Source organism: Oncorhynchus clarkii, unplaced genomic scaffold (genome assembly GCF_045791955.1).
Source record: "Oncorhynchus clarkii lewisi isolate Uvic-CL-2024 unplaced genomic scaffold, UVic_Ocla_1.0 unplaced_contig_9919_pilon_pilon, whole genome shotgun sequence".
NCBI lineage: Eukaryota > Metazoa > Chordata > Actinopteri > Salmoniformes > Salmonidae > Oncorhynchus > Oncorhynchus clarkii.
This window is the reverse complement of record NW_027261006.1, coordinates 123,383-141,465: the sequence shown is the minus strand read 5'-3', so window position 1 is coordinate 141,465 and position 18,083 is coordinate 123,383. Positions and strand designations below refer to the sequence as shown.

Sequence of the window (18,083 nt, the reverse complement as noted above, 5' to 3'; positions counted from 1 at the left end):
ACTTTTACTTCACTACATTCCTAAATACAATATTGTACTTTTTACTCCATACATTTTACCTGACACCCAAAAGTACTTGTACATTTTGAATGCTTAGGACAGGAAAATGGTTTAATTCACACACTTTTTAAGAGAACATCCCTGGTCATCTCCACTGCCTCTGATCTAGCAGACACATGCCTTGTTTGTAAATTATGTGTGTTGGAGCGTGCCCCTGGCTATCCGTAAATAATATAAAAACAAGGAAATGGTGCCGTTTGGTTTGCTTAATATAAGCAATTTGAAATGATTAATACTTTTGCTTAAATTACGTACTTTTGACACTTAAGTATATTTAACCTTTTGCGTGTAGGGGGCAGTATTTTCGTTTTTGGCTAAAAAACGTATCCATTTGAAACTGCCTATTTCTCAGCCCCAGAAACTAGGATGTGCATATAATTGTCAGATTGGGATAGAAAACACTCTAAAGTTTCCAAAACTGTAAAAAATATTGTCTGTGAGAATAACAGAACTGATATTGCAGGCGAAAGCCTGAGGAAAATCCAATCAGGAAGTGCCTCTAATTTTGAAACCTCTCTGTTCCTATGCATATCTATCCTCCATTTAAAGGGATATCAACCAGATTCCTTTTTCTATGTCTTCCCTAAGGCGTCAACAGTCTTTAGACATAGTTTCAGGCTTTTATTTTGAAAAATGAGCGTGAAAGATCACATTGCGTAAGTGGATAGGTGGGGGCTCTCAGTATGAGTTTTGCGCTACAGAGTAAAGCGGCCATTGTTTCTCCCGGTGTTATTGAAAAACCTACACACCAGGTTGATATATTATCGAAAATACAGTATATTTTAAAAACAACCTGAGGATTGATTATAAAAAGCGTTTGACATGTTTCTGTGGACATTATGGATATTTTTTGGAATATACGTCTGCGTTGTCGGGGCCGCTCTTTCCTGTGGATTTCTGAACATAACGCGACAAACAAACTGAGGTATTTTGGGTATAAAAATAATCTTTATGGAACAAAAGTAACATTTGTTGTGTAACTGGGAGTCTCGTAGGTGAAAACATCCGAAGATCATCAAAGGTAAATTATTAATTTGATTGTTTTTCTGATTTTCTTGACCTAGCTACTTAATGCTTAGTGTACATAATGTTATGTTATGCTATCGATAAACTTACACAAACGCTTGGATTGCTTTCGCTGTAAAGCATCATTTCAAAATCTGAGACGACAGGTGGATTAACAAAAGGCTAAGCTGTGTTTTGCAATATTGCACTTGTGATTTCATGAATATGAATATTTTTTAGTAATATTATTTGACTGTGGCGCTACTTCCCTGCTTCCATTCATTTTCTACCGGTACAGGTTACCTTCAAAATAGTTCCATGATACTTGTGTGGGTCGTAGTGCAAAACGGAGAACACCATCGTGTTTGTGAGAGTCTCATCTATCCATATTAGTTTGTCGGCCAACCCGTTTGGACGCTACAGATGTTTCCATGAGAAGACCGTTTTTCATGGTCTGACAAACGCAGTTGTAACTCGGACACCTTCCACCGCAGATGTGGAAGGCCACTATAGGCAGATGTGGAAGGCCACTATAGGCAGATGTGCTAGATTGAGAAGCAGCCCTTGGAAAAACAGGTATCTCTAGCTTAAACTGACAGATTTGGAAGGGCATTTCTTCGTTATGTTCCTTAGATTGATGCTCCTTGCATCAATAGACTAGATACTACTGACCATGCGGACAATCAAACTGTAAAGACTCAATATCGCTAAACAAGAGAATGCATAAGTGTTGAAGTGGTTTGGTTGCCAGGGGAGGCAGGTGAGGGGAGGATGGCTCACAATAATGGCTGGAATGGAGTGAATGGAGTAGTATCAAACACATGGAAACCATGGACACCATGTGTTTGACATCATTCTATTCCAACCATTACCATGAGCCCTTCCTCCCCAATTATGGTGCCACCAGCCAGCCGTGGTTGAATCCAGCCCTATCTTTGTGTGTTTTCTCCAGCCTCTGGAGGAAAGGAGAGCCCAACGATGGGGATGGAGAGGGAGAGGAGGACCAAGATTTGTTTTCTCTCTCTCTCTCCAACAAAGCAATATATTGGCTGTGTGAGAAGGTGTCTTGTATTGAGTTTATTGTTTAAACCTTTTTCAAACCTCTTCTCAGGGACCCCCAGCCGTTCCATGTATTTGAACAATTCCAGAACTAAGTAGCACACCTGATTCAACTTGTCAACTAATCATGAAGCCTTTAACTATTCAAATCAGGCATCCTAGTTCAGGGCTACAACATTTAATGTCTGGGGCTCCAGAGGAGAGGTTTGAAAAAGGCTGCTTTAATCTATGGTATGCTGAGAAATTAGAGATATACTATAAAATGTCCATTATTCTATTTGAAAACTCATTGGTTATGTCTTGTTTTTAGACCCAAATAATTCAACAAACAACACAGCATCAGCTTAGTTAATTTATTCATCAGGCACAGTTCTGGGGGTGTCCAACACCAGCGTCCTCCTGCTGGACCCCAGTTCTGACACACTTTACCTGGGAGCCAGAGGCTCCATCAGGGTCCTGCACACCTCCAACCTGAGAGGGGGAGGGACAGAGAGATGGGAGAGAGAGAGAGAGAGGGGGGGGGGGGGTGGAGGGAGGGAGGGAGGGAGGGAAGAAGAAGATACAGTGAGAGAGAGAGAGGGGGGGGGGGGGGGGGGGGGGGGGGGGGGGGGGCCCACCTGCTCTGAGAATCTGGTGATGAGTGACGCCTGTCGGCCAATTTAAGTCAAGACGCCAACTTTGCTCTGTAACAGTACTGTGGAGCCAGCCAGTCAATCCTTATTTGGCCATATGATTGGTCAGAAGCCATGTTGGACTGTTAGAAGTATTCTATGGAAGAACATTAATTGTATAATTCCATGATGCCTTATGTTGTCTTTTTGTGAAAGTAGTAAATGTTTGAATGTTTTTACATGATTTTGAATGTTTCATGGGATTTAAAAAAAAATTCCTTCAGTACCAAATGGTAGTTTCAGGTATCACTTTATTTGTGGCTTTATGTGCCACCTCGGAGGAAGTAATTAAGCATAACTTTATTGAACAATTAAACTTGTCATGTAATTTTATAGATTGATCCATGGATTAATTTCACTTTGTCTAAACGTAGTACGTTAATAGTTTAAACAAAAAATACATGACGAATACAGTATTCTTGCTCAATGATTTTCTTTATTCATTTTGCCACAAGCTGCAGAAGGTATATAAGTGCTTTAAAGTCTCCTATGGAGTCTGATACACAGGTTAATACACACATCTTAATAATCACTATTTCTGGTAGTCAGGATGAGGTTTGTATGTAACATCCACAAATAAACCAATTAACGTATTACAATAGAAACTATGGTCAACATTTTATTGTATTTATTTTTGTAAGAAGCCTGAGAATAAGAAGCTGAGCTGGTTGAATTACATCCTCTTTAGGGACAATGACTCAATGTTAATTTTCTTAATTAATAATTGGCTTCTTAAACATTTGGCAATTCAGGTTACTCTTGGCTATTTTGGTGCTCTGTAGTTTGTTCACAACATCACACCAAAGTGTTGGATCGTCTTCTTTCTTGAGTACCTCAGTAACGTTGAACACTTCATAGGGTGGAATCAACACCTCCTCTTCTTTTGTCCCCATTTTGGGGAAGGACTTCAGGTAAGCGCCAAAACACGTCTCTATCTCAAAGCAGGACTTGTCTCCAAATTCAGAATTGTCCTTGTTAAGAGAGCTGGAGGCAAAGTAGCCAAATCTAATAGTTTTGTTAACTTTACCCACAAACTTCATTTTGGTTCTTCTGTATGTGATGTGACAAGATTGCTTTTTTTTCAGGAGGCGAATGGCGTCAGTCAGGAAGAAATGCAGGGAGTGGAACTGGAAGGAGGTTGTATACTTATATCTATTGGTCCGGACTGCTTGGTTGAACTCTGAGTGTATTGAAGGATGACCTGTTGTGTAAGCACAGATAGCCTTGATATGATTATGTGAAAGTTTGTCGCTAACATTGTACTCAGACTTGTCCTTTCGGAATCGTTTCTTCACATTTTTTGCACACCTTTCGGCCCACTTCCAGGCATTTTTGAAGGGCTCTTTGTTTTCATGTACAAGATATTCCTTCTGCACCTTGTTGTACATTTGTTCAGTGCAGCCGTTATACATGTCGTCAACAGAGTCAGGGACCATGTCTAAGGGTATGCTGGAATTGAGACCAGGCTGATGGAGATGAACCTTCAGAGAATACGGAGGAGAATACAGAGAAACAGTTTTATATATACTATTATTACATTTTTTTTACTGTAACAATCTTGTTCTCAGATTAAAAGTAGCAAGACTATATGCTGAAAGTACCATCTTGGAGTCCACGTCTTACCATCTTCGAGTCCACACCCAGAGTCCAAACATGGAAGACACACAGCACAGCAAAGGTTAGGATGTTGTTTCGCCCCATGACTTCAACAGCACCTGTAGTAAAACAACATATACAGGAGACAAATACCAATCATCATAACAGTACCCAACATGATACAACATAGCTTTGACACTATTCACGTTTTAAAATGAATTGCAATAGCACTGTCACGCCCTGACCATAGAGAGCCCTTGATTCTCTATGGTGTTGTAGGTCAGGGTGTGACTAGGGGAAGTTCTAGTCAATTTATTTATATGTTTGGGATTGAGAATGGTTCCCAATTAGAGGCAGCTGATTATCGTTGTCTTTAAATTGGGGATCATACTTAAGTTGTCCCTGTTCCCACCTGTATTTGTGGGATATTGATTGTGTTTGTTACACCACGGAAGTCATGATTCGTTGCTTGTTTATTGTTTTGTTGAGAAGTTTTCACTTAATAAATGGATATGGAACTCAAATCACGCTGCGCCTTGGTCCGTCCATTATCAAGAGCGTGACAAGCACCATATAGAAGCGGATAGTAAACATAAACATACTGGTAATCATTATAATCATTATAAAAATAGCTTTGATATTATTCACTTCTAAGAATTGATAGGAGTTTTTGGAATGCCACCATTTAACAAAGCCTTTATTGTGAAGCAAAACTACTGTCAATCAAGTCTCATTCAATAATTGGCTTGCTACTTTTTTCCAATTGACTGCAGAATGACAACAGTACACTTTATAGAGAAAGGAAGGAAACCGCTCAGGGATTTCACAAGGAGGCCAATAGTGACTTTAGAATAGTTTAAAATGTTTATGTTTGTGATGGTAGAAAACTGAGAATGGATTAACAACATTGTACTCACTCCACAACACTAACCTAACTGACAGATGGAGAAGGAAGCATGTACAGAATACAATATTGCAAAACATGCGACCTGTTTGCAATAAGACACTAAAGTAAAACTTTTTTTTTTAAATTCAAAGAAATTAATTATATCTTGAATACAAAGCTTTATATAAGGGGGAAAATCCAACACAACAAATGACTGAGTACCACTTGTCATATTTTTAAGCATGCTGATGGCTGCATCGTGTTATGGGTATAATTGTCATTGACAAGTTTTTTTGAGAATAAAGCTAAGCACAAGCCAAATCCTAGAGTAAAATCTTGCAACCTAAAACACAAGGCCAAATGTACATTGGAGTTGCTTTAACAAGAATAGGAACACTGTGAACAATTTTCAGCAAGTTGCAACCATGAAATACAGAAATAAACACTTTTCCATAAACAAGGTCTAAATCATGTTTGATGCACTCTGTAAGTAAACATTTTTGCAGTACTGTTTAACATGATGTAAAATGACGTTTGAGGCGATTTCTACAAAAACACTACTAAAGGACAGAATGGCGGTATATAATGGAGAATTTCAACCATGAGAGATCTTTTTCAATTGTACGAGACACGATTTTGTGTATTTTACTCCTTTTAGTCAGTTATCCACCTTTGGTGATTAAACCTCTCTGGGATATGCAGGACGGTAGCATTCCAACTGGCCAACATCCAGTGAAAATGCAGAGCGCCAAATGTTTTAAAAATACTCTAAAATGTATACTTTCATGAAATCACACATACAAGATACCAAATTAAAGCTACCCTTGTTGTGAGTCCAGCCAATGTGTCAGATTTCAAAAAGGCTTTTCGGCGAAAGCAAATGATGCTATTATCTTAGGATAACACCCCAGTAAACAAAGACAGAAAAGTATATTTCAACCCTGCAGGCGCAACACAAAACTCAGAAATAAAATATAATTCTTGCCTTACCTTTGACGAGTTTCTTCTGTTGGCACTCCAATATGTCCCATAAACGTCACAAATGGTCCTTTTGTTCGATTAAGTACGTTGATATATATCCAAAATGTCCATTTATTTGGCGCGTTTGATCCAGAAAAACACCGGTTCCAAGTTGCGCAACATGACTACAAAATTTCTCATAAGTTACCTGTAAGCTTTGTCCAAACATGTCAAACTACTTTCCTAATACAACTTAAGGTATTTTTTAACGTAAATAATTGATACAATTGAAGATGGGATGATCTGTGTTCAATACCGGAGGAAAACAAAGTGGAGCGAGCTTTTCAGGTCACGCGCCTCTATCAAAGAGTACACATCTCTCTACCTCCGTTCTGAACAGTGTTACTTCTTCATTTCTCAAAGGATATCCCTAAAACAATTTCTAAAGACTGTTGACATCCAGTGGAAGCGATAGGAACTGCAGGAAAGTCGATTAGAAATCTGGATTCCCAATGAAAACCCAATGAAAAGAGAGTTTGTCCTCAGGGTTTCACCTGCCAAATAAGTTCTGTTATACTCACAGACATGATTCAAACAGTTTAAGAAACTTCAGAGTGTTCTCTATCCAAATCTATTAATAATATGCATATCTTCGCTTCAGGGTCTGAGTAGCAGGCCGTTTACTTTGGACATGCTTTTCATCCGGATGTGAAAATACTGCCCCCTGTCCCAAAGAAGTTTTAACAAGACAACATTGAATTTTCTTGAGTGGCCTAGTTACAGTTTTGACTAAATCATCTTGAAAATCTATGTCAAGATTAGACAATTACTGTCTAGCAATGATCAACAACCAACTTGATAGAACTTATAATATTTGCAAAAAATGATTAATTTGCAAATATTGTACAATACAGGTAGGCACATTTCTTAACTTACCCAGAAAGCCTCACAGCTGTAATTGCTGTCAAAATTGATTCTAACATTTATTGACTCAGAGGGTTGAATACTTATCTAATGAAGATATTTGTGTTTTATTTTTTCATTAACTTTTCACAAATGTAAAATAATTTCTTCCACTTTGATACTTCACAGTATTTTGTGTAAAACTTGGACAAAAAAATGACGTTTAAATCCATTTCATTACCACTTTGTAAAAACACTAAATTTGGAAAAAATAAAGGGTAAGAATACCTTCTGAAGGCACTGTACAGTAGCTAGGTGAGACAGCCACATATTACAGTCAAATATAAAGGATAAAAACATTCCATTCCAGCTAAACAATGGATATATAGAATTTTTCAAAAATTTAAAAAATCATAGCTATGTTAGCTACAACAATCTAGTAGTATTTCATTATTACTACTGATATAAACTCTATGGAGAAATAACATTAGCCACGTTAAACAACCTAGTGTCATTTAGTTAGTACTACTGATATAAACTCTATAGAGAAATAATGAGTACTACTACTGACAATGCTATATATCATACCACCACTGTTGTTGTAACGAATTATAAGATTATAATGATCTGATAGTTCAACTTACCAGACTGGAGCATGATTGAGGTTGTTTTGTATTGATCAGCTTCAGGACTTGTGTTTGCAGCTTTTCTGCAAAGGTCTACTTATACCTGGTCAGACATCTGACTAATACAAGCCCACACAACCACAAACATTGTTCCAACACAGAAGTACCAGATTCTATGGTCACACGGCCACAGGCTCTCAGGTTGTGTGAGTAACTGGTAATGACGTCACTGGGTGAGTTCCAGCGATTTCTCAGTGATACGTTTTAATTTAAAAAAATTGTTGAAGAACCAACCCACTGGTTGAATCAAAATTGTTTCCACGTCATTTAAAATTAAATTAGGTTGAACCAGCGTGAAATGGATGTTGAATTGACGTCTATGCCTATTGGGAAGTATCCTAATATGAATGGAATATAAAATATTGTCTATTGAACACTTCATAGGGGGGAATCAGCAACTCCTTCTCATGCGGCAGCTGAGAGTACCCCCCCAGTGGGGCACCAATGTAGGTGGTGACCTCAAAACAGGAGCGAGTTCCAAGGCATTTAGAGGTGATTTGCTTGTCTAAAGAGCTGTCCAAATCACATTGTAGTATTTCAGACACCATAGAAAGCCTCTGGTTCATCGGAAGATTTGGAAATACTTCATGTTCTTGTTCAGAATTCCTAAGGCATTGGTCAGAAGGTGCAGGGAGTGGTACTTGTGGGGCCATTCACAACAGGGATGTTGTGTTGTAGCTCTTATTTTGGGTACAAGTGACTTCGTTGAATGACTTGTAAATGTTGGATGTTAGATGAATAGTTTTTAGTTCAGTTCTGGTTTGTAATGTAAATGTCAATGTAAAATGCACATAAAATCAACGGTGTAATGTTTAGATTCAGTCTTGTCAGGTGACCTGTTGTGTCCTCACCTTTAGTATAATCATTGCTCCATAGTCTCCCAACTATTTCCTTTTAAGTGCTACCATGGGTATGAATATATCTTCCGTAAGAAATGTTTCATTTTAGCCCTATCCATATACAGTTGAAGTTGGAAGTCTACATACACTTAGGTTGGACTCATTAAAATTCGTTTTTCAACCACTCCACAAATTTCTTGTTAACAAACTATAGTTTTGCAAGTCGGTTAGGACAGCTACTTTGACAAGTAATTTGTCCAACAATAGTTTACAGATAGATTATTTCATTTATAATTCCCCGTATCACAATTCCAGTGGGTCAGAAGACTAAATACACTAAATTGACTGTGCCTTTAAACAGCCTGGACAATTACAGAAAATGATGTCATGGCTTTAGAAGCTTCTGATAGGCTAATTGACATCATTTGAGTCAATTGGAGGTGTACCTGAGGATGGATTTCAAGGCCTACCTTCAAACTCAGTGCCTCTTTTCTTGACATCATGGGAAAATCAAAAGAAATCAGCCAAGAATTGTGAACCTCCAAAAGTCTGGTTCATCCTTGGGAGCAATTTCCAAACGCCTGAAGGTACCACGTTCATCTGTACAAACAATAGTACGCAAGTATAAACACCATGAGACTACGCAGCAGTTATACCGCTCAGGAAGGAGACGTGTTCTGTCACCTAGAGATGAACGTACTTTGGTGCGAAAAGTGCAAATCAATCCCAGAACAACAGCAAAGGACCTTGTGAAGATGCTGGAGGAAACAGGTACAAAAATATCTATATCCACAGTAAAACAAGTCCTATATCGACATAACCTGAAAAGCGGCTCGGCAAGGAAGAAGCCACCTGTGATGCGGTGTGTACTGGAGGTGAGGAAGTCAGACGCAGGAGAGCAGAACTTGGTAGTTTTAATAGTAAAACAAACGGCCATAGAAACACAAAAATATGGGCACAATAACCCGACATGCACCAGTCAAACAAAATGTGCAGAAGCACTTACAATAATCAATATCACACAAAGACATGGAGGGAAACAGAGGACTAAATACATGTAGGTTGATTAGGGAATGAAAACCAGGTGTGTATGGAACAAGACAAAACAAATGGAAATATGAAAAATGGAGCGGCGATGGCTAGAAAGCCGGTGACGTCGATCGCCGAACGCCACACGAACAAGGAGAGGAGCCGACTTCGATGGAAGTCGTGACACCACTGCTCCAAAACCGCCATAAAAAAGCCAGACTACGGTTTGCAACTGCACATGGGGACAAATATTATACTTTTTGGAGAAATCCTCCTGGTCATAGAACTGTTTTGCCATTTTGACCATCGTTATGTTTGGAGGGAAAAGGGGAGGCTTGCAAGCCGAAGAACACATCCCAATCGTGAAGCACAGTTGTGTTAAGGGGGTGCTTTGCTGCAGGAGGGATTGGTGTACTTCACAAAATAGATGGCATCATGAGGTAGGAATATTATGTGGATATATTGAAGCAACATTTCAAGACATCAGTCAGGAAGTTAAAACTTTGTTACAAATGGGTTTTCCAAATGGACAATGACCCCAAGCATACTTCCAAAGTTGTGGAAAAATGGCTTAAGGACAACAAAGTCAAGGTATTGGAGTGGCCATCACACAGCCCTGACCTCAATCCCATAGAACATTTATGGGCAGAACTGAAAAAGTGTGTGCGAGCAAGGAGGCCTACAAGCCTGACTCAGTTACACCAGCTCTGTCAGGAGGAATGGGCCAAAATTCACCCATCTTATTGTGGGAAGTTTGTGAAAGGCTACCTGAAACATTTGACCCAAGTTAAACATAAAAGGCAATGCTACCAAATACTAATTGAGTGTATGTAAACTTCTGACCCACTGGGAATGTGATGAAAGAAATAAAAGCTGAAATAAATCTTTCTTTCTACTATTATTCTGACATTTCACATTCTTAAAATAAAGTGTTGATCCTAACTGACCTAAGACAGGGAATTTTTACTTGGATTAAATGTCAGGGATTGTGAAAAACTGAGTTTAAATGTTTTTGGGTAAGGTGTATGTAAACTTCAACTGTAGGTAATTTCCCATGAGTGTAAGTGGCTAATGTTATAAAATGTTTTTTAATATTTCAGAAAATATTTCACATTTGGTTAAATGTGGAATGATACCAGTCATCAGTCAATCATCAGGGTGACTTCTGACTACTGTTGATCTCTTTCCCACTAACAGGTATCTTTTTCTAGTATTTTTCCACTCAGAACCCACACTAAAGTTTGAGGCCCTCTTGAAGGTGTGACAGTCATCATCAGACTGAGTTTGATGCAAACCACAACCACAACACAAACAACCTGACAAAGATAAATGTCATTCAGTTTCCCAGATGTAACTATGTAGTTGTCATCATTACTGTAGAATATTTTCATTATCATTTCCATCTCTTAGAGATATTGTGTTTTATAGTAGTGTCAAAGCAACAGCTAATGTCAAAACACCAGTTTAGTAAGTAGGTTATGACAGTTCATTAGATCAAGATATTTTGTTTTATGTTTGTGTCATTAGCCTGTAGCTAATGCTCTGCTGAATGCAAAAAAGCTGCTTCTCAGGTTTGATTTTGCATCATTTTGCAACTTGCAATTCAAGTCACTCTAAACGCCAGTGTTCACTAATGTGTAGACAACTTCACGTCAGTCTTTTTTTGTGTGTGGCAGTACCAAGTATCCTAATTTGAATAGATTAGGACAGAATATAATAGAATGAAATAGAAAATCTTTATTGTCTATTGAAATATTTTGGTAAACATGGATTGATAAAAATATGGATGTGTAGCTAGGTGTTTAACACAGTTCAGGGTTAGGATAAGTGTTAAGGTTAGGGTTATGGCTATTGTTACGGTTTGTAGATAGTTAGTTGAAATGCTACTGAAGCCCCGTTTCCATTTGCACTTTGAAGCCAGACACAGACACACATTAGCTAGCAAGCTAATTGGTTATCGTCATCACTAGCATAACAGACTAGCTAGCTTTATACCTACCTTGCTAGCCATGGCATTGGCTATTTTCTAGCTAGGAAGCCAAGCAAACCACGTGACTTGTTTGATATGATGTAGCTATCTAGCTTTCAATATGACATGGCCAGTTAAAATTACTGATAGCTCTCGTTAGCTCATTCAAAAATAAATTAATGATCCAGCTATGGTGTTAATTCATGTCATGTCTGACTACAGCAGTGTTGCTTGTCCATGTGCTAGCTAACAGCATCAAGCCCAGACGAGATAGCTAAACATGGTATCAGAATCCAGCAGTGATCAGTTGGTGGTTGCATAGTAACGACGTCACCAGTACAATTTCTAATCGAGCTGGCACCAGTTGTGAAACTGGGATGCACTGGCCTGGGTTTCTCTCGACCCAGCACCAATTCGAGAATTCCATTCGAACCAGATTGAATTTGACCCTAATTTGGCCCTAAGGGGCTCCCGAGTGGCGCAGTGGTCTAAGACACTGCATCTCAGTGCAAGAGGCATCACTGCAGTACGCGGTTCAAATACAGGCTGCATCACATATGGCCGTGATCGGGAGTCCCATAGGGCGGCGCACAATTGGCACAGCGTCGTCCGGGTTGGGTTTGGCTGGGGTAGGCCGTCATTGTAAATAAGAATTTATTCTTAACTGACTTGCCTAGTTAAATAAAGGTAAAATAAAAAATAATAATTTGGCCCTGATATTAATGGCCAGTGGAAATTGATACAGAAAAAGTGTTACCAAATGAAATCACACAGAGATTACAATGTTTACTGTCTTTTTTGCACATTTCACAATGATTTTGCACTAGGCCCTATATCTGATACCACCACTCTTGCTGTAACATCTTATCAGACTATAATGATATGATAGTTGAACTTACCAGACTGGAGCACGATAGAGGTAGTTTTGTATTGTTCAGCTTCACTGTTTTGCAGACTGTCTGATAAGATCTACTTATACCTGGTCAGATTTCTGACTTTACAAGCAGACATGACCACAAACCATGTTGTCTGCACACGTACACATGCATGAGGATGTACACAGCTCTACCTTGGTTCACCACAGGGCCATTTTAAACTAAAAGTGATGCTGCTGAGAAAGAGTTAACGTTCCCCCTTCCTGTCTTTCTCACACTCTTCTCAACCCCAAGTCAAACACCTCAATGTGTGGTCAGTCAGTTGTCATGGTCACCATCTCTGAGGTTGTGTGACAGGGAATGACGTCACTGGATGAGTTCTACCTACTTCACAACAACAAGTTTTATTTAAAAATGTTGTGGCAGAACCAAGTATCATAATTTTAATAGAATAAAATAGAAAATCTTAATTGTCAATTAAAATATGTTGTAAAATATATCATATTTGGTATATGTGGAACAGTGGAGGCTGCTGAAGGGAGTACCATGTGTTTGATGTATTTGATTCCATTCCCCTGATTCCGCTCCAGTCATTACTACAAGCCCGTTCTCCCCAACTAAGGTGCCACCAACCTCCTGTGATATGGAAGGATACCAGTCATCAGTCAGTCACCAAGGGGGACTTCACTCATGACTTCTGACTGCTGTTTAGATCTTTCCTAGCCTTAGTCCCAGATCTGTTTGTACTGTCTTGCTAACTTGAGGTGTCATAAAAAAGATTCACCCCCTCTGCAATGTAATTTTTTTTCCACATAACCTTCCCCTTGTCCTGTCCAAAAATGTGCAGACACTCCCTACTATTAAAATGTACTCAGAAAAATGTATTACGACGATTAATAACAATACATGTAGCAAACCTGTGCTTATAAACGTGGATATCAACTTTACCACAGTCGATGCCACGCAGGGCTAACGGGCCAGAAGGTTGAGGGTTCGCCAACCACAACAGACGAGCCAGCTCTCTCTGCCTGTTTTATTACACTATGATAAGAGCCGGCTTCAGATAATGATGATATAAGATATATGCAACACATTTTCCACCAATCAATAAGCAACGCATAACTGCATACCGATTACTGACTTTGAGTGCTTATCTCCATAATTGACCCTCCCTACTCAGTATTAAAGTCTTGGCTTGACAATCTCCCAATGTATTTACATTTTTTGGTGTAATGGAATGGCCGGTGTGCAGTTTGGATGCTGGAATTATATTAGAGGGGAGTGGATGAGCGTGTGCAGGTAGCCTATAGGAGACTTTTAAAGTAGCAGCTGTAAAAATACAGCCAGACTGGCCTGCTGCTGCTCCTTTCTAGAATCGGTCAGAGTAGACCCACAACTGATCCAAATGCAATGAAACATTCAAATAACAGGGCTTATTATTACATTTTTACTGCAGTCTACAGCCTAGAGTAGAACAATAAAGCAATTATTCATTGGTTTTTGGTCTCGTAGGCTAGTGTAGGTAGGAATATTGTATTGTCCCTAAGCAAGATCAATAGGGGAGCTGCATGGGTCTTCACTGTTCTTTCATGCGCAATGATGCACCTGTTCTCTCCAGTGCCTGTCAGCAATTCCTATTTGTTGTTGTGGATTTATACTAAGCATTGATGCAGCTTTGAATGCTTTTATGTGTGGTATGATTTCTAGTTTGCCTACAGCAGATCTGGACAAATGATCCACCTACCACTATTGCCACTATGAATGGTGGATAGAGGGCAGGATAGACAGTTGACTGGTAGACTATATTGACCTGTGGTATAGTAAGCTTGTGGAAAAGCATAGTGCATAAGACAAGTACCATTCACCTTGATAGCAGAAGTGCATGCAAGCAGATGAGGACATGTGGTTATATACCGTAGTGTTAGGTTCAAATTTTTCAGAGTAAATAACTCACGATTAACCAAGTTTAATTCTTCCCAAAGGGTTGTTACAGCTGTAATTCAGATAAAAAACATTTCACACAAGCACTGATATTTAACCCTTTCTCCTAGGTTGAGTCTTCTCCTCCACAACTGAACATCCAGACAGAACCTTAGTTATATCTGTTCTTCCTCACTTCATCTGACCTGACCTCTACCCCAAAGTGCTCACTCCTTCCCAACTCAAGGCTGTCAGGGTGATTGATACCAGACTGTGTCTCCTCTCCTCCCAGAGTATCCTTGATGGCTAACAATAACATATCCTGACAATGTAAACGTTATACATTACCCTCTCTCCCGTAGTAACATTGTTAGTTTCCAAGTTTTGCCCGAATCCAACTGTAGAATACATTATATAGTAAAACCTGCCAAATGGTTAATGTAAATCAGGGAAGAACGTGCCCCTGTGCCCGGAAAACCCCGCACTACCCTCCCAAATGCAAAAAAAAGTTTGACAACCCACCCCTATTTTGGACAATTTCTAACTGTTCCTAACAGGTATCTTTTGTGATCTTTCCCCCCTCAGAAACCCCCTGCTAACAAGTTTGAGGCCCCCTTGAAGGTGTGAGACAGACAGTCATCAGGTTGAGTTTGGTGTAAACCACAACACACAAATAACCTAACAAAGATAAGATAAATGTCATTTAGTTACCAATATGTAACTTTGCATGTGCCATTGCTGTAAAATACATTCATTATCATGTCCATCTCCTATATAAAAAACATTGTTTTATGTTAGTGTCAAAGCAACCATTTAGTTTCAAAGTGGATAGACAGTATGTTGTATGATTGTTCACTGTGGTCTCTATTAGTCAACACAGGTTTTGACAGGTTTTATTTAAAAATGTTGCTGAAAGGGTTCTTGCTAACTGAGCCCCACGCCCTCTCTCCTCCCACCCCTGTAATAACATTGGTGTCACGTTCTGACCTTAGATCCTTTGTTTTGTCTTTGTTTGAGTATAGTCAGCGCGTGAGTTGGGGTGGGTAGTCTATGTTTGTTTTTCTATGTTGGTTTTTGAGTTTGGCCTGGTATGGTTCTCAATCAGAGGCATGTGTCTTTAGTTGTCTCTGATTCAGAATCATACTTAGGTAGCCTTTTTCCACCTGTGTTTCATGGGTGTTTATTTCCAGTCTTTGTGTCTGCAAAAGACAGAACTGTTTCGGATGTTTCTTTGTTGTTTGTTATTCAGTGTTGAGTTTTTTCATTAAATAAGGTGAACACTTACCACGCTGCGCTTTGGTCCTCACCTTCTTCCCACGAGAGCCGTTACAGAATCACCCACCAAAAAAGGACCAAGCAGCGTGGTATCGGGCAGCAGCGATCTCAGGACTCCTGGACATGGGAGGACGTTTTGGACGGCAAGGGTTGCTACACATGGGAGGAGATCCTGGCTGGAAGGGATCGCCTCCCATGGGAACAGATGGAGGCAGCCAGGAGAACGGAGGCAGTAGGTAATGGGAGCCAGCGCTTCGAGGGAACACGGCTGGCAAGGAAGCCCGAGAGGCAGCCCCAAAAATTGATTGGGGGGAGGCACACGGGGAGTGTGGCTAAGTCAGGTAGGAGACCTGAGCCAACTCCCCGTGCTTACCATGGAGAGAGAGGGACCGGGCAGGCACCGTGTTATGCCGTGAGGTGCACGGTGTCCCCGGTGCGCAGGCATAGCCCGGGGCGTTATAGCGCAGCGCCTCGTATCGGCCGGGCTAGGTTGGGCATCGAGGCAGGTGCCATGATGCCGGCTCAGCGCTTCTCGTCTCCAGTGCGTCTCCTCGGGCCGGGGTACATGGCACCAGCCTTACGCATGGTGTCCCAGGTTCGCCAGCACAGCCCAGTGTGGGCTATTCCACCTCGCCGCACTGGCCTGGCTACGGGGAGCATTCAACCAGGTAAGGTTGGGCAGGCTCGGTGCTCGAGACCTCCAGTGCGCCTTCACGGTCCGGTCTATCCGGTGCCACATCCACGCACTAGCCCTCCGGTGGCAGCCCCCCCCACCAGGCTGTCTCTCCGTCTCCTCACTACAGGTGCTCCCGCCTGTCCAGCGCTGCCAGAGCCTTCTTCCTGCCCAGCACTGCCAGTCTCCCATCTGTCCTGAGCTGCCAGAGTCTCCCATCTGTGCTGAGGTGCCAGAGTCTCCTGTCTGTCCTGAGGTGCCAGAGTCTCCCGTCTGTCCTGAGCTGCCAGAGTCTCCTGTCTGTCCTGAGCTGCCAGAGTCTCCCGTCTGTCCTGACCTGCCAGAGTCTCCCGCAAATCCTGAGCTGCCAGAGCCGCCAGTCTGTCCTGAGCTGCCAGAGCCGCCAGTCTGCCCTGAGCTGCCAGAGCCGTCAGTCGGCCAGGAGCTGCCAGAGCCGTCAGTCAGCCAGGAGAGCTGCCGAAGTCTCCCGTCCGTCCGGTGCTGCCGGAATCTCCCGTCCATTCGGGACCCGTGGCTTGGGTCTCCAGTCTGAGGTCGGCGGCAAGGGGCGCCAAATTAAAGAGGCCACAGAGGCGGGTAGATAGGCGAAGAAGGACTATGGTGGAGTGGGGTCCACGCCGCCACCGCGGACAGACATCCACCCAGACCCTCCCCTATAGGTTTAGGTTTTGCGGCCGGAGTCTGCACCTTTGGGGGGGTACTGTCACGTTCTGACCTTAGTTCCTTTGTTTTTTCCAGGTTTTTGTGGTTGGTCCACACAATGAATGGATGTTCCACCCTTTCCAGCCAGTACCTCCATTCCGCCAAACACCATCTTCACCGCAAGAAACTCCCGATTCCCCACATCGTAGATCCTCCCTGTGGCATTGAGGCGGTGGGAGAAGAAGGCGCAGGGATTCATCTTAAGGTCCAGGGAAGAACGTTGGGTGAGGACAGCCCCCACTTTGACATCCGAAGCATTGGCCTCCACCACGAACTGAAGGGAAGGGTCAGGATGAACCAAGGTAGGAGCAGTGGTGAAGTGGTGTTTGAGGTTCTAGGATGCTCGGTCAGCAGCAAAGAACCACGTGAATGGAACCTTGGTAGGTGAATGCAGACAGGATGGAAGGTGCTGTAACCCCGGATAAAGCGGTGATAAAAGTTGACATACCCCAGGAAACATTGTAGCTGCATGTTGGATGTAGGCTGAAGCCAATCCACCACTGCTCTCACAATGCCGGGATCCATCTGGACACTCCCAGCAGAGATGATGTAACCCAGATAGTGGAGCGATGGAACTCGCACTTCTTCGCCTTCACAAACAGCTGCTTCTCCAGAAGGCGTTGAAGAACCAGCCAGATGTGGAGTACGTGTTTTCAGGGGGGAGCGGGAGAAGACGAGGATGTCATTAATGTAGACGAAGACAAACTGGTTCAACATGTCGCGGAGAACATCATTTACCAGAGCCTGTAACATAGCAAGGGCGTTGGTGAGGCCAAAAGGCATGACCAGATACTCGTAGTAGCCACTGGTCATATAAATTCTGCAGAAATGTAGGTCTCCATAGCCTTGCTTTCAAGTCCCGACAGAGAGTACAAACATCCATGGGGTGGTATGGTGCTAGGGAGAAGGCCAATCCCGCAGTCATAGGATCAGTGCGGCTGAAGCAAAGTGGCT

The 18,083-nt window shown here is 41.6% G+C and overlaps 1 protein-coding gene across 1 annotated transcript; it reads right to left on the bottom strand.

The window, feature by feature from the left end:
- Positions 1–3,508: 3,508 nt before the first annotated feature.
- Positions 3,509–12,585, bottom strand: LOC139403176 (T-cell ecto-ADP-ribosyltransferase 1-like). The gene is made up of 3 exons (XM_071146880.1): positions 12,563–12,585; positions 4,419–4,510; positions 3,509–4,276 (listed from the first exon to the last, which is right to left on the bottom strand). Exons 2-3 carry the CDS (start codon positions 4,494–4,496, stop codon positions 3,509–3,511), a joined length of 846 nt encoding a protein of 281 aa, XP_071002981.1. The 5' UTR covers positions 4,497–4,510; positions 12,563–12,585.
- Positions 12,586–18,083: the final 5,498 nt, after the last annotated feature.

Coding starts and splice junctions, on each gene's coding strand:
- LOC139403176 (XM_071146880.1), bottom strand. CDS start 4,496: ATGGGGCGAAACAACATCCTAACCTTTGCTGTGCTGTGTGTCTTCCAT. Junction 4,277..4,418: donor TGGGTGTGGACTCGAAGATG/GTAAGACGTGGA, acceptor TATTCTCTGAAG/GTTCATCTCCATCAGCCTGG.